The 17640-nt window shown below is 41.6% G+C and overlaps 1 protein-coding gene across 1 annotated transcript in view; it reads left to right on the top strand.

The window, feature by feature from the left end:
- Positions 1-17640, top strand: part of ATG4A (autophagy related 4A cysteine peptidase) — a 78540-nt gene that overhangs the window by 33418 nt on the left and 27482 nt on the right. The window contains exons 2-4 of the mRNA XM_005700222.2: positions 11482-11592; positions 14482-14553; positions 16850-16948. Of these exons, the coding sequence (XP_005700279.1) occupies positions 11482-11592; positions 14482-14553; positions 16850-16948 (282 nt within the window). The remainder of the gene's footprint in view (positions 1-11481; positions 11593-14481; positions 14554-16849; positions 16949-17640) is intronic.

Below are 17640 nucleotides of genomic sequence, written 5' to 3'. Positions count from 1 at the left end.
ATACAATGAGAAATAAATTTTATATTTCAACCCAATTTATATACACACAACCAGCTGATGAGTTATGATGTCCTGTTTGAAAACATAAGCTTGTCATTTTATAGATGGAGAATCGAGGCCCAAAGAAGTGCAGTAAGTTTTCCAAGGTCACATAGCTAGTTAGTGGCAGAGTGGGACTAGAACTTACACTTTGGGATTCTTAAGCTAGAGCTATTTTCAGGAGGGGTGAGGAGTGACTCCACCTTTTCTTCACCATGACGAAATAAAAGCCGCCCCCAATGTTTTTCTTTTTAATGTTAGAGAAAAACCATTTGACACACTCATTCTGACTAAATATTGTCATATTGTCTTGCTTCCTACATGAAACACAAGCTCTGTATTTGAGTATTGCTGCTTTCTGGTTTGGATACTGTCCAAAATCAAAGATACATACAATGGAGGCTTGCTGTGGACCCACTGGATGATGGGACACTGGCACGAATGTGAAATGGTCTTCCTTGGGAATACAACCATGCTTTCCATAAAAACAGGTTGATTCTTAAGAACAACAAAACCCACTCGTGAAGAATCAACGTGATTCTCACCTCAGTTTGTGGAATTTGCCTCAAATCTTGAATTATAAAGTGACCAAATACTTTTTCCCCTTCCCTCCCCCTCCCTCCAGTGTGCTACCCTCTTTATATGCCTAATCAACAAAGATAACCATTATAAAAGTGGCATCTTTTTATTCTTCTGAAAAATGCATCTGTTCAAGAAGCTCAGAGTTACCTTATCAAAAGCAGAAAGAGATTCAGTAGTCTCTGTGTTAAGTGTGCTCCTGACCCACTTGTACATGGAATCCCATTTCCTCATGGGTGTATCTAAAGGCATTTCAGGTAGCAAACAGCAGGCAATAATTTGTCCCTAAGTGTAAAAAGCAAACAAAATATACTTTACAAGACGATAACCTTTTCAAACTTGTCATTTAAAGAAAACCAGAAAGAGTCCATTTTTTTTTTCATTGCATTTGATTCTACCATTGTTGCCAATAGGATGAATTGACTGAAATCTTTAAGAAATGTTGTATTTTGAGGGGCCAAGTTTCTATGGCCCAGTTGCTTTTTCTAGCTGAAAACCAAAGGGTCTTATCACTTAGCAATGGTTTCCTTGACAACTGGACTGGTTATCTCTTTGCTGACTCATCCTGAAATCTGTCAGGAGCAGATTCCTGTCTTGCATCACCACCAATACTAGTCGGTTCAATAGAATCTCAAAAAGTCATAAACTTTAGCTGGATGGTAACTCTTTGGCTAAGATCGTCTAGCTTAAGTCTAAAAATGACAAGATTCTTTTCTTAGGGTGTCAAAGTTTACACTGGTCTGTAGAGAAATCATGCATGTCTTTGGCATTCTTTGACAACCCAGCATCACTAAGGTGTAACTCGCTGAATAAATTCAAGGAAACTTGCAGTTTTGAACGTGAAAATCCCCTTTGAAATGCTAAGAATTTCTATCTATTCTTTATTTTCAAAATTCTTGGGTGTCAGAAAAGCAGGGCACTGGGAGGAAGAGAAATGAAAATGGGGGCAGGGCCTATGCACAGGGCCTATGCAGAGGCTGGGAAGACCAGGACACTACATGGACCCAGGAGGAAGGGGATGAAGGTATATTTTAGGCTGAGTTTTATTCTTCTGGATTCCTCCTGCTTTCCTCAGCTCTGCTAATCAACCTGCCATCTACCAGGCACCTCTATATGACCCCTGTGCAGGTTGATTTTCCTCTGCATTTTTTATAGCCTCTTATTTCTTTGTCAAGCAAATCCATGAATCTAACATGTTCTGGCTGGATCAAGATTATTATCCCCCTACCCCCCACCACTATGCTTTTCTGCTACCATTTCATCATCCACACTTGAAAAATACAAGTTATTTTTTACTCTCTGTCTCACTTTTCCTAGACCCATCCCACATGCTTGCCAAATCCTTTTGGTGTTCCTCCAACCAGGAGTTTCTTCCCTTCCCCATCTCACTTTTTTTTGTTTTTATCTTTTTTTCACTAAAGTTCGGCTTTTTTTTTTTTTTTTTTTAAATTTTTGGCCACACTGCTCGGCATGTAGGATGTCAGTTCCCTGACTAGGCACTGAACCTGTGCTCCCTGCAGTGGGAGCATGGAGTCTTTTTTAAATATTTTTTTATTTTTAGTTTTAAAATTTATTCATTTTAGTTGGAGGATAATTACTTTACAATATTATATTGATTTCTGCCATACATCAACATGAATCAGTCATAGGTACACGTGTGTCCCCTCCCTCTTGAACTTCCCTCCTACCTCCCGCTCCATCCCACTCCTCTAGGTTGTCACAGAGCACTTGGCTTGAGCTCTCTGCATCATACAGCAAGTTCCCACTGGCTGGGAAGCTCAGGGTCTTAAGCACTGGACTGCCAGGGAAGTCCTGAGGCTCAGATTTGATGCTACCTTTTCAAGATTGTTGAAGGTCCTTTCATTCCCAAATTAATCATTTGTTGCCTTCCACATCACTTTCCTTTTTTAAATTGAAATGTAGTCCATTTATAAAATTAGTTCCAGGTATATAGCACTGTGATTCAATATTTTTACAGCTTATACTCTATTAAAAACTACTACAAGATGATAGCTATAATTTCCTTTGCTATATGCAATATATACTTGTTGCTTCACTATCTTATACATAGTAGTTTTTATCTCTTAATTCCATACCCCTAATTTGCCCTTCTCCTCTTCTGTCTCCCCTTTGGTAACCATTAATTTGTTTTCTATCTGTAAGTCTGTTTCTGTTTTACATATATATTTGCATTATTATTTTTTATATTACACATATAAGTGATATCATACTGCGTTTGTATTGATCTCACTTATTTCACTAAACATAATATTTTCTAGGTCTATCCATGTTGCTGCAAATGGCAGTATTTCATCCTTTTTATGACCAAGTAGTATTCCATTGTGTGTGTGTGTGTATATATATATATATATATATACACACACACCACATCTTCTTCATCTATTCAGCTGTTGATGGGTTCTTGGGTTGCTTTCATATTGTGGCTATTGTACCTAGTGCTGCAATGAACTTTGGGGTGTATGTATCTTTTTGAATTAGTGTTTGCATTTTTTTCTGAGTATATTATCAGGAGTAGAATTGCTGGGTCATGTGGTAGTTCTGGTTTTAATTTATTGAGGAACCTCCGTACTATTCTCCATAGTGGCTGCACAAAGTTGCCTTCCCACCAGCAGTGTACACAGGTTCTCTTTTCTTCACATTGTTTCCAACGTTTGTTATTTGTAGGCTTTTCGATGATAGCCATTCTGACAGGTGTGAGATCCTATCTCCTTGTTACTTTGATTTGCATTTCTCTGATAATTAGTGATGTTGAGTATCTTTTCATATAGCTGCTAGCCATCTGTATGTCTTCTTTGGAAAAAAGTCTATTCAGGTCTGCTCATTTTAAAATAATTTAAAATCAATTTTTACCATTTTTTAATCATTTTGTGTTTTTGATGTCATATCATAGTCTACATCTTCAATATTATCCCGTTACTGTTTATTGTAGTTATAATTGCTTATACAATTTTTTTGTCTTTTAATTTACATACTGGCTTGTTTAAGTGTTTGACCCCAGTCCCTACTACATATTTGCCTTTCCTAGTGGGATTTTCCCTTTACTATAGATTCTTACTACTTTTCCATTTAGAAAAGACCCTCCAGCTTTTCTTTTATTGTGCATTTAGTATTGAGGAACTCTTTTAATTTTTGTTTATCTGAGAAGTTCTTTATTTCTCCTTCTAAATGATAAGTTTGCTGGGTAGATTGTCCTAGGTTGCAAGTTTTTACCTTTTAGCACTTTAAATATATCATGTCACTCCTTTCTGGCCTGCAAGGTTTCTGCAGAGAAATCAGCTAATAGCCTTATGGAGGTTGCCTTGCAAATGACTTTTTTCTCCTGCTGCCTTTAGAATCCTGTCTTTATCATTCACTGTTGCCATTTAATTATGATATGTATTGGTGGGTCTGTTTATCTTATTTGAGATCCTGTGTGATTCCTATACCTGTATATCTGTTTCCTTCTTCAGGTTTGGGAGTTTTCAGGCATAATTTCTTCAAATACATTTTTGATCTTCCTTTCTCTCTCTTCTCCTTCTGGAACCCATATAATGCAAATGTTTGGATGCTTAATGTTGTCCCAGGAATATCTTCAGTTGCTTTTTTATTTTTTAAAATTTGCTTTCCTTACCACTGTTCGGATTGTGTGGTTTCCATTTTTCTGACTTCTAGATCACTTACGTGTTCCTCTGTATTACTTTGTCTGCTATTCATTCCTTCTAGTGTGCTATTGAATTATTCATTTCTGACTGGGTCTTTTTTTTTTATATTTTCTAGTTCCTTGCTGAAATGTTCTCTGATTGCATCAATTGTTTTCCCTAATTCAGTTAACATTTTTATTATCAATGTTTTGAATTCTTTATCTCGTAATTTTTTTTATTTCTGTTTTTTAAATCTCTTTTCTTTCTCTTTCATTATTTTTTAGGGATTGTCTCTTGCTCTTTCAATTGAGAGTAGTTACTCTGCCTTTTCATTTGGCTTGACTTTCTTGCCTCTATGACTTTAGGTGAAACAGTTGTCTATTGCAGTCTTGAAAGTGTATTTTTCAGTGGAACTGTCTCTATACTGTGTGTGCCCAGTGCGTTTGGTGTGAGAGCTGGATTTGATGTGAACACAAGTCCTTCCCGGTGGAACCATCTCTATACAGAGTGTGTGTGCTCAGTGCCTTTGGTGGGAGAGCTGGATTTGATGTGAACACAAGTCACATCTTTGCTCAGTGCACTGGCCACTATCACCTTGGTAATGGGTGTGCCTGGAGACAGAGCAGCTAGAGCTGGTGGTGAGTGTGAGACGGGACTTCCTCTCTGCTCAGTGGCTGTCACCACCCTCTCAGGGGTGGGGCCTGAGCTGACTGTTTTTCTCTCCTCCTCACACTAGGACCTTTGCCCCAGAGAAGGGGAATGCTAAAGCAAGTGGGGCCCCATGTGCTGACTGCCTGTATAGATGTCCACAGCTTCACTCAGACATAGCTTCAGGTGCAGATCCCCTTTGTCCCTCGCAGCCTTCACCACCCCTCCCCTGTCATGGAACCTCTCTACAGGAAAGACGGCGCCTGTGTGAACTCTCCGCATCTGTTGGGAGGTTAGCTGTGGTGCAGTGGCTGCTGTCAGACATCTGGGGGGTTCTGAGGCACTGCTTCAGTAAGAGCTAAGAAAGTTCCACTCAGACCTCTGTGTCCCATGGTTGAATCTTTTCCTCTGTCGTGGGCACCCCAGATCCAGTTCAGCACTTTGGCATGGGTTGAGCAGGACCAGAGTATTCACTGGTCTCAGGCTGGTGGGCATGGCAAAGTGGTCACAGGAAACCCAGAGCTGCTAAGGCAGACCTCTCTCTGCCTTGCCTCAGGGGCAGTTCTCCTTTGTCTCTCACAGCTGATCACTGTTCCCAGCCTCAGCTGTTCCTGCCCTGTTGTAGGACTGCTCCATATGGCGGGTGGGGCCCTTGTGATCCCTCTGTGTGTAGCAAGGTGGGGGGCGAGCCGTGGTGGGGTGGCTGCCATCTGAGATGTTTGAGTAGGTGTCAACAGTGGCCATTGCTGCCCCACTCAGGCATTACCCTGGACTTGGTCACCTCTGTGTCCAATGGTCAAGTCTTTTCCCTGGTCATGGCTTCCCCAGATCCAATTGCTGTGCCATGACACAGAATAGACAGGATGGGAGTGTCGCTCGGTACTTTGGGCTGGGGTGCATGGCTAGCTGGTTGTTGGAAACCCAGAGGTCTCAGAGCAAATCTTTCTCTGCCCTGCCTCGAAGACAGCCAATGCATACCCTCCTCATGAGTGGAGTCCAGTCCTCTGGCCAGTCAAGGGGGCTTGTCTCCTCTACATAGGACCCTAGGTCTGGGACACCCAGTCTGTGGCTTGACCTGATCACACCCCACCTATGAAACCTCCCTTTTCTTCTGATTCCCCTCCCAGGGGCACAGGTCTTGACCTGATTACTTTTCTTCCCTTCCTACTGAATTATGTGTGGATTGTTCTTACAACCTTGGTTGTACAGGAGTGCTTCTGCCAGTTTCCAGTTAGTTTCAATGAGAATTGTTCCACGTGTAGGTATATTTTAGATGCATTTGTAGCAGGAGGTAGGCTCCACTTCTTACTCCACCATCTTGATCTCTTCTCTCCCACTTTCCTTTCTTATAGTACTTATTGTTGTTTGTTTGCAGACCTATCCTCTCTACTAGATTAAATGCTTTGGACAATGGAGGCTACATCTCAGTGATGTCTTTTCCATTGTGCTTAGCATATAGTATGCATGTGTGTGCTAAGTTGCTTCAGTTGTGTCTGACTCTTTGCAACCCTATGCCCACCAGGCTCCTCTGTCCATGGGATTCTCCAGGCTAGAATACTGGAGTGGGTTGCCATGCCCTCCTCCAGGGGATCTTCCCAACCCAGGGATTGAACCCACACCTCTTAGGTCTCTTGCATTGGCAGGTGGGTTCTTTACCACTAGCACCACCTGGGAAGCCCCCTTAGCACATAGTAGGTACTCTGTAAAAGTTTATGGAATGAGTATATTAATTTATATTCAGCCCTTACCATACCTTATGCGAAGAGTTGACTCATTGGAAAAGACTCTGATGCTGGGAGGGATTGGGGGCAGGAGGAGAAGGGGACGACAGAGGATGAGATGGCTGGTTGGCATCACCGACTCGATGGACATGAGTTTGAGTGAACTCCAGGAGTTGGGGATGGACAGGGAGGCCTGGCGTGCTGCGATTCATGGGGTCGCAAAGAGTTGGACACGACTGAGCGACTGAACTGAACTGAACTTACCATACCTGTCTCCTGTGACCATTTTCTTATGATTTTGAAGGTGTGACCTGTAAATATGTTGAATGCGAGTATATTAAACTAGTAATTATACCAAAAAGGAAACAGACTGACAGAGAAAAAGTGAGTGGTTACTAGTGGGGAGAGAGATGTGGGAAGGGGAAGATAAGGTTAATGGGTTAAGAGGCACAAGGAACAGGAAGGAAAGTCACTCAGTCATGTCTGACTCTTTGCAGCCCCATGGACTGTAGCGTACCAGGCTCCTCTGTCCATGGGATTTTCCAGGCAATAGTACTGGAGTGGATTGCCGTTTCCTTCTCCAGCGGATCTTCCTGACCCAGGGATCAAACCCGGGTCTCCTGCATTGTAGACAGATGCTTTACCGTCTGAGTCATGTAATAAGCTACAAGTACATATAGTACAGAACAGGGAACATAGTCAATAATTTACAATAACTATAAATGGTATGGGGCTTCCCTGGTGGCTCAGATGGTAAACATCCTGTCTGCAATGCAGGAGACCCAGGTTCGATCCCTGGATCGGGAAGATCCCCTGGAGGAGGAAATAGCAATCTACTCCAGTATTCTTGCTGGAGAATCTCATGGACAGAGGAGCCTGGCAGGCTACAGTCTATGGAGTCACGAAGAGTTGGACATGACTGAGCAACTAACACTTTCACTTTTTTTTTCACAAGCAAGATACTCTGTGGTGTCTCAGGCTTTTTCTGGCCATGAGACTCTGTGACCTTTTGATTTCCCTTTAGAGTCTTTTTATTGTTTGTGGGGAACAAACCCCACAGAATCTAGGAGACTTGATGTACAAGTTTTGTTAAGTGCTATCAGAAAATCTGTTATTTAAAGTGATTTTTTTCATTTACTTGCCGTTTTACAAAATAACCCTTACAAATATAGTCAATCACTGGAAAGCACATTATTCAAGTAAGTCATCAGCAAAAAGGGCAGAGTGAAGACTTCTGAAAATTCTGCCTATAATAGAAATGAAAAGAATTGGCAAAGACGATCAGAACCAACTTTTGCAGCACTCTGGAAATTAACCAAAGGTTTGCACCAGTCTGTGGAATATTCATTTATTCATGAAAAATGACTGCCTTATAATAGTCAGCTTTGTGGCATTTTCGCTTGTGCTATGCCCATCTTTTGCTCTCCAGCTTTTCAGTGGCCTTGAGAATTCACAGCTTGCAACCATAGGGAAAGCCAGCAACCTGGTAATCCCTGGAGGATGCAGAACAGGTTTGAAACTCCTGTAAATCCTCATTTCTAGAGAGCTGTCATTATTTGATCTATCTGGCAATTCCCCGGAAAACCCTACATGTAAAACTTTATTTGTCTTGACTTAGAGGTGCAGATAGCCTCCCCCTCTCTGGGTTGCAGGGGGGGTGCTTTTCTGGAAAACTATTAGAGGCAACTGATTAACTTCACAGCTATTTGAGGAGTGGATAACCAAAAAGTTTGAAAGGTAAAGCTGAAGAATAATATATTTGTTGGCACTTTGAAAAGTTCAGGCATATTCTTGGGAACCTAGAGGACCACATGCCTGCTCAGGGATGTGTGCAGTCCCAAGGCTATGTGCATGCTCAGGAAAGACCTGAGCAGGCCCTCAGCTCTCACTCTGGCTGACCTTGGCTCTGTATAAGCAGAAAGGGACGACTAAGGCAGAGTTAATCAACTGCCTGGCTGAGTGTTGAAAGCATGCCCTAGCATGTACACAGAGCGTCTTGGCCAAGACTGGGAGATGTTTCGGTTCCAGAAGCTTATGGAAATCTTTTTCTCAGTTATGATTTGACTACTAAGCTAACCCAGCAGAGACTTCAGTCTTTTTAATGATTATTAAAGTAGAATGGAACAGAGTGAAGCCTGTTGCCCATCAGACCTTATAGAAGCTGACTCTTGGTACACCAAGCTGTAATACTGGTAGCTCTGCCTGTATAGTTCCTATGTCTTTAAACAGGTTGAAAGGGCAAGGAGCTCATATAAGTCTGATGTCTTGTTTGTTAATTTTAAGGTAAGACAAAAGTAGTTTATGAAAATTTTTTTCAGAAGGATTGCTGTTAGTGAGAAGTGATTTGTTTGGAAATGCCATTTCACTTCTGCACCTCAACCACAACCCGGTTGGCTTCATCCTTCTGAATTCTTGTGGAAGATCAAGTCCCCTTTCCTCCCCTAGACTCCCTTTTAAACACTCTCCTCATGTTATCGCTCTGTACTTCTGTTAATCTCATCTTCTGGTCTGGCTTTCTTTTGTTTCATCCCTGTAGTTTTCAACTCAGCCTGGTTATGGGCTGACGCACTGCGTTCTTAGAGTCCATTTTCTAGAGACTCTGGAAGAATAGAGACTGTAATGGCCCTTTTTCCTGGCCTGGGGGTGAGGGGTGTAAGAGCCAGAGGAAAATTCTTTGGCTATCATTTTGGTCAGAGCCATCTCAAATGAAGCAGTGCAGTTCTCACAGGCTGTAAGGGGCTGTACTAATTTGACCAGATAACTGGGCAGTGACTCACTGAGACAGGGTTGGCGATAGAGAATTTTTTTTTTAGCCAGTACTAAAAAAAGACCCAAGGCTTATATGCATACATGCTGTACATTCATCCAATACCACCTTCCTCATCCCTACCAGGGGAATGCCAGAGAGGTTGCCTCTTTCCCACACTTCTCTCAAATTGCTTATTTTCTGACTCTCCCCTCCCCTCTGCCCCCCTTTTCTAGGCTGCACTAGATGTTTGTTTTAACCTGATTTCTCTTGCCTGTGAGGGGTGGAGAATGGGGTGGGAAGGTACACAGTGTGATTTACACCACCTCTGTCCACCACCTCCTGGGGATGGCCTGACCTGGATGACCATTTTTAGCCTGCTATTTCCTGAGCAGGGGCCAGGGGCTGCGGCCAGGGGCAGAAAGGCTAAGACTGTGACACAAGCTCCCTGGCAGATTTGGCAGTGATGAGTTTTCACTGGGGAATGAAATGGCTGTCTCATTTCTAACTTCTGTACATTGGAAATAGAGCCATGGCTGTGACCCTAATGATGAAAACATCTTGAGGAGAAAGGCTACCTAAATCCCTGAAAGATTGGACTTCTGTCAGATATTTCAAGGAGGGCAGTATCCCCGGGTAGTTGTGTTTCTAAAATTATGACTTCAAACAAATTATGACTTCAATGTATACAAATTATACAAAGTATAACGTCAGCCTCCAACCGAGTAGTCTGTTTTCATGATCAGATAAGAGTCATTTATTTATTTCCAGGAAAGACCATTTATTTCTATGAAAACAGCATGCTCCTGCCTTAGAAAACAAAGCCAGAAGAAAGCAATTTGTCCTTTCAAGTAAGCTAAACACATCCCACAATGATATTTTTTATAGGAAACTATTCCCTTGGCGCTCTTAGGGGCTGATCTGGGAGAGCCCTTGCAGCTCCTGGTAGCTGCACAAAATGGCCCCTACTGGCTCTGAGCTCCCCTCCCTGTAGGGTCTGGGAGCCTCCAATTGCTGAGATGATAAGATGTGTGCTCGGTTGTCTCAGCTTTGAACTTGAAATACGATTTGTCATTGAAACAGCACCATAAACTATGAAATATACTAACAATTTCATTTTTCTGCTTATAGGTTAAGATAGATTTTTCTGGGCTGGCTCGGAAACTTACTTACCACCTATGATATTCTTTCTCTCAGAAAATGACTGGCTTGGCCAAAAAGTTTGTTCAGGTTTTCCCATAACCTCATATGGAAAAATCCGAATGAACTTGTTGGCCGACTCAGTACTTAAAGGAAACTTGTGATAAGGTCCTTCCCTTCACAAGTCAATCTTGAGTCTTTTAGCAGATCCTTTCCCTGCAGGCAGTACAGAAGTGAATTTTAACTCATCCCACATTACCTGGACATTGGTTCTGAGTGTGTGGCCTTTGAACTTATGAGATTTAATTGTATTTTGTTCAGTTCCTGTCTGTTGAGAGATAACCATGGTCATTTGTGAATCCCAAGAACAAGTTCTATATATCAGTTGCTTCAAGATTCTTCTTTGTAGAAGTTGTAGGTGAATAAAACACTAAATTACTGATAAAACATCTGGACTTCCAGCTAAAATATTACATTTTCAGAGTTGTATATATAGTGTTTCAGGCTTGTCATAGCCCCCTTCTAAGCCACCGGCTGCTAGAAACCTCACATTAGTCCCTGGGGTCTGATTAGACATGGAAAGAGGTCAGGTATGCAGGTACTATTGTGTCACCATGTACTACACTCACAGTAAGACAAGCTAGAAAGTGGCTGTTTACAAAGAAAGTCCCATTAGAACAAAATGTTTGATGTAATTGTGACCAAAACATCATTCAGAGATGGTGCCAAATGGGACCATGAGAAAAAGAAGGTCTAAACAGGTGGTCAAAGGAAATCCCTCTCTTAAAAGATTTTGAGGCCCCATAAGTGTCTTTGTTTCTCAAGCAGGAGGATTTGCTTCCATTAGATTCCAGTGGTGAATCTAAAAAAAAAAATAATTTTTACCTTCAGGACAAAGGTAATAATTAATAAATCATAGAAGCAAGTCCCCTCTATTACATTTTGCTTAAGTTTCTTTCCTTTTCAGTTTTATCCAAGTATGAAAACCAGATTACTATTTTTGCTGACTACCTAGAAGAGTTTCCAGATACAGATGAGCTGGTATGGATCTTGGGAAAACAGCATCTTCTTAAAACAGGTAAGGTTTGGTTGCATTTGTCTGTGAGAACCCAAATGAGATGGGTGCCCGAGGTTGAAGTCCTACCCTGTTTTCCTTCTTGGGTTGATAAGGGGTTAATGCTACTGCTAGGCAGATTTACTTTACAGCTGGAGGAGTTTAAGCCTCTGGCCCCTTTCTTGCATGCAGAGACTCTTCTGAGGCCCTAGCAGTGTGTTCACATGGTCATAGGTATTTGTACAATTTGAAAAAGTCATATTTTTTTTCTTAAAGGAGAACGCCCCAATTCTGTAAGCCTCGGGTTTCAAAAAACGTAGACCGGCTCTGGATATTACTAACCAGTATCTAGTCTTTGATGACTACATACTTCTCATTCCTCTCATGTCCTGATGAAAAACCCTGCCACCCAAGAGACTTCTAAACAGCCCATGGCTGTCACAGTCTCAGATACTGAGAAGTCTTATCGTTTTAGAGCTTTTGCTGACTGTGGTACTATCTCAGTTTTTTCTGATTTTGTACAGAACTTTTAGCCACTGCAGCTAGATGGAAAGGAGGCTTGGCTTTCTCTTCCTTACCATTACATTCTTATAGATTGAGAAAGACCTTTTAACCTGAAAGTGCTAACAACCCCGCACAAAGATAAAACCTGAACTTGGAAAGAGGCAGCTCTGAGTTTTGTGTCTGAAGAGAGATCCTCTTTGGAGGCCCTAGCATGGAGGGAGGGACAGGAAGAAGCTGACCAAAAGGCAAGAGAGGGGGCCTCCCTGGTGGCTCAGTGGTAGGGAGTCCACCTGCCAATGTAGGAGACATGGGTTTGATCCGAGATCCAGGAAGATCCCACATGCTGCAGAGCAACTAAGCTTGTGCACCCCAGCCACTGAGCCTGTGCGCTGCAGTCTGGAAGCCACAACTACTGAAGCCAGCGTGCCCTGGAGCCCATGCTCTGCAGCAAGAGAAAGAACCTGTGCACTGCGCCTAGAGTGTGGCCCCGCTCACCGCAACTAGAGAAGAGCCCACGTGGCAACGAAGACCCAGCACAGCCGAAAGGAAATATATAAATAAAGGGCAAGAGAAGAAGTTAGCATCTGCTAATTCCATTTGAGTCTGGCTTCATCCTTTTGACTGGAAAATCCTGAATAGTGGAGAGCACCTAGTGCTAACAATGAGGAGACCTTTTGTATTCAGACTCTTCTACCTCGGATAAGTCACTTTCTGGATCTTAACTCCTTTTGCCAGCAATTAACAGGAGAGGGACTGCAGGTGATCTCTTCTAGTTGTGCATTTCCCGACAACAGGGATCCCCAAGTTGCCAAATATGCCCAGTTTCAAATGTTAAGTTGGAAAAGCCCTGTCAAGGTGAAATTCTTATTAAAGTCTAGGGCTTCCCTGGTGGTCCAGTGGTTAAGAATCCGCCTGCCAATGCAGGGGACACGGGTTTCACCAGGAAGATCCCACATGCCACAGAGCAGCTAAGCCTGTGCACCTGTGCTCTAGAGCTCACAGGCCACAATCACTGAGCTCACATGCTTAGAGCCTATGCTTCACAACAAGAGAGGCCATTGAGAAGCCCACGCACAGCAATGAAGAGTAGCCCCCACTTGCCACCGCTAGAGAAAGCCTACACAGAACACTGAAGACCCATCGTAGCCAGGAAATAAATAAATCTTTACAAAATGCCTATACAACTTTCCCCAGCCTTTCTAGCATATAGGCAAGCCAGAAGACATAGAGAATATCAGGGGAAGGAGTGAGGGGCATGAGCATTTGTGACAAGGGGATAAAATAATAGCTAACATCTCCCTCAGGTTTATTGTGTACTGTACCATGGAAGCTACTGCCTTCCATGTAGTGTTATCTTGTTGAATACTTATCTCTCTGAAGTGGGTGCAATTCTTCTCCCCATTATATAGATGAGGAAACTGAAGCTCAGAGAAGTTAAGTAACAAGGCCACACAGTTGGTAAGGAGCAGAATCAGGGCTCAAACCCAGGCAGAGCATGACTCCAGAAGTCTTACTCTTGACCATTTTACATCTGCTTCCCATACTGTGCTAGGTGCTGGCGACATGAAGGGGAAGAAAAATCCAGACAGCTCAGCTTTCTGATTTGTTCAAAGGAAAGGCAGAAGAGAAAATAGAGACTGTTGGTTAACACTGAATTGCCTTTTCTTGTTTTAAAGTGCAATGACTATAAATTCTGTACAGAATTACGAAGATAGATGTGTTTTGAGAAGGAGGAGAAAGAAGACTAAGACAGAAGCACACCTAAGTACAGATGGGCACGTGGAAGCCATATTTGTGGCCACTGAAGTAAATTTACACTGTAAAATATATACAGGAAAGCATGCTTTGAAAAAAAATTACAAAAGCATTTGTGATGTTATATCACCATTTAGATTATTAGAAATGCCAGTGCACTAATTTCTTACACACTTAATTTGCTTAGCAGGGACATCTTTTTAGTTAAAGATTTATGTGCACACACAAATGCCAACAACCTATCCCTCGTTTTAGGTAACAGACCATGGATGCTGATGAGAGATCCAGCCAACTATTAGGCAGGGGCTGACTGCCTTGTCATTAGGTTGCCCAAGATCCTTGCTTTTCCTGGTCTATGTCTTTTGGCCATGTGATCTCAGTGTTAAGTACCTGCTGGGGCTATGGAGTTCAGTGAGGAGATAGGAGCCACTCAGCATCATTGTAGCCAGTAGCTCTGGTCAAAATATAGGCGGGAGGAAATACTGAAATTATTTGGCTAAAATGAGATTGGATTTCTTATGAATTTCCCTTAACCTCATAACAATGGATATGACTGGTTATTTGAAATTTAGTTTGCCCCTGGCTCAGAAATCAAAGACAGATATCTTTAGATGGGATACGGTGATTTAATTTTAATTTCACATTTAATTACAGAAAAATCTAAGCTGTTGTCTGATATAAGTGCTCGTCTATGGTTTACATACAGGAGGAAATTTTCACCAATTGGTAGGTATATCATTTGTTATACTGTGCTTTCTTCCTTATAGATAGCTTTCCTGAGGTTATCAGTGATATCATGGAAACCTCAGAATTAACAATTCACTATGGTGAAGAATTTAATTTGGGGGAGTGGTTGATTAAGTCTTATGCTTCATACAGAAGTTTCGTTGCCAATGTGCCTCAGCATGTATGGTTCCGTGGTGTTAATGTGTAATGTTGGTTTACTTTTGAGCCCACCTCCAAGTGTTTGGGCACTAGAGATATTGTTTTCAGTCTAAGAGCAACGAAACAGTCACACTTTTAACTTGATACAATCCACTGCTTTATGGAGTTATTTGATTATTAAAGATGACTGTACCTTGAAGGAAAGAAAATAATTATCTTGCTTTTTTTTTTCTTCCTATGATATGAAAACACTTTGCCACTGAGAAATGAATTATAGTGGATATCCTTGGCAGTTAAGAATACCAGCTGCTGTCTAGAAAAAAGGACAGTTTAATGAGCTAAGTAAATAGTATCCCTCCAGAGAAAATTTGTAAATGTTTGCAAACAGGGTTACTTCTTTCCAATCTTCTGGTCCTATAGAAAAGGATCACCAAACTCAGTTGGTGGAAGCTATTCTCCTAGAGGAAATCTGTCTGACTGATTTTGTTTTGGGACTGGACCTAATAACTAGAGTGAAATCTATCTTTCTGATAATTGTGAAAAATGAAGTTCACACAGACTTTTTTTTTTTTTGCTCTCCATAGGAAGTACCTGAGTAAAATACACAAAAGAACAATCTTTACTACTCTAATTCTAAACTGTTAATTTTTTCTGGATGAAGAGATCTTTGCAAGATTTGAAAACATTTGCAATTCAACTCTGACAATGTTTTGAAAGAGATGATCCCTTCTTTATGTGGGCTTCATTGCATATTTCCATACTAATCTGGCCTATAATCCCACCATTAGCAAGAGCCAACGGACTCTGCTTCCAGCTGACAAGTTGGCTCAACTCTCCTCATTTTGCTGTAGCAACTCTCCTTCAGTCCCCACAACAAAAGGAAAGGAACAGCCATCTTGGACCACTTGTCTTACATGGTTGATGATGTCGTTTACGGTTAGTCTTGTGAGACCATGCTTATAGCATACTTTTCCACTTCTGTGTTGGGAGAGGAAGCAATGAAAGCATAATGTCTCCTCTGCCATCCAAGTTGTCTCACTTCAAAGTACTTTGAAAAAGGATATTGAGCGCTGCCCCCCCACCCCGTGCCCGGCCACATATATAGGATTTTTGTTACATCAAGTGTTCTTCAAATGGGATCTGTTGTCTTATTAATTGGTTTTGTACCTTTTAAAAATATAGTATATTTCTAATTTATTAATAGTATTTTATATTAGGGCTTCCCTGGTGGCTCAGTGGTAAAGAATCCACCTGACAATGCAGGAGACACGGGTTCAATTCCTGGGTCAGGAGGATCCCCTGGAGGAGGAAATAGCTGCTCACTCCAGTATTCTTGCCGGGATAATCCCATGGACAGAGGAGCCTGGTGGGCCCCAGTCCATGGGGTTGCAAAGAGTCCACTTAGAGACTAAACAACGTTATGACCATACTCATTATATCAAATATTTACATCATCTTGAATGGGCGGTAGAATACTTTTATAGATACTCTCTCATATAATTCTTACAGTATCCATTGATAGTAGGCAAGGTATATGCTATTATCTCCAGTTTACAGATGAGACTTAGATTAGGTAACTAGAGACTGGTCTTCTGATGCCTAACCTGGGACTCTTTCCTCTATTTACATTCTCCTTACCATTCAGAGCTTCATAATGTATATTTAGAATGGTCAAGAGCTTTCCAGATTTCCTTGGCCATACTGATGATCAACTTTGGTAGCATTTATTCTTTAAGTCAGATAAGATTGCCCTCCTCTGGAAGTGAGCTGTGAAAAGCCAGATTTGGTCAGGCAGATGATGACATGTCATGGATTAAGTGTTGGTAGTCATACATGGTAGTCAGTCATCTACCAAAATTGAATGCATGCCTGGATATCTCTAAGCAGAAAACATACATGGCAGGTTTTGTTCATTTGTCTATTTTGCCTTAGGTCATAGAACCCGTTTTGGTTAACTCAGCTTTATCTTTGCAAGTTCTACCCTGTAACAAACCTTGTTGGATATCTGGCTTTATCTTTTGCCTCTCTATTCTGAGTATGTGTGCCTATCTATATTGTATGATTCTCCAATATGCTGATGTTTCAGGAAAGGGCAATTTAATGAACTCACGTTCATTCTCATCCATGTTGCCAACAGGGGGAACAGGCCCTTCATCTGATGCTGGCTGGGGATGTATGCTACGCTGTGGACAGATGATGCTGGCTCAAGCCCTTATCTGCAGACACTTGGGAAGGGGTGAGTTAAATTTGTTCTGTCTTGGAGACCTCTGCAGTCACATTTACTGCTGATGGTTTAGCCTTGGTGCTAAAGGGAACAGAGCTACAGGTCCTGAAGTGCTCTCTGTAAGCCCAAGTGGTGGGGCTGACAAGTCAACAAACCCTCTCATGAGAAGGAAACAGCTGGCATTTCCTTGTAACTCACTAAACCAGAGAGTTATTTTCCTGGGACAGAACTGAACATTGAGTCAAGTGTATCATAGAGTTTCCATCTTCACTATTGTTCACGTGAGTTCTTAAACAGGTCAGATAACAAAAGGAGCCGGAAGAAGGTGTGGTGGGGAGCCTGTTTTCTGACCTCATTTAAAATATTTGTCTGGTGAAAGATGTCAGTAACCTAAGGGAAGTGCCTAATGAGGGAACCAGTGCTCTTTTGGTTCGGGTTCACTGATGAGGTCTACTTGATAATGAAGGAATCCTTAAATTAGCTTTCTCAGGAGGCTGCTTTATTGAGAACTTCCCAAGACAACATTGTAAAGCAACTATATTCCAATAAATTAATTTAAAAAATAAAAATAAAGTTTAAAAAAAGAAAAAGTATGTGAAGTGATAGATGTGTTATTAAGTAGATTATGATAATCATTTCACAATGTATAGGTTTATTAAATTATCGCATCATATATCCTTTTAAAAATCATGCTGTTTAAGCTA

This window comes from Capra hircus (genome assembly GCF_001704415.2).
Source record: "Capra hircus breed San Clemente chromosome X unlocalized genomic scaffold, ASM170441v1, whole genome shotgun sequence".
In the NCBI taxonomy this organism is placed as follows: Eukaryota; Metazoa; Chordata; class Mammalia; order Artiodactyla; family Bovidae; genus Capra; species Capra hircus.
The sequence above is the reverse complement of the archived record's forward strand: the minus strand, read 5'-3'. Positions and strand labels throughout refer to the sequence as shown.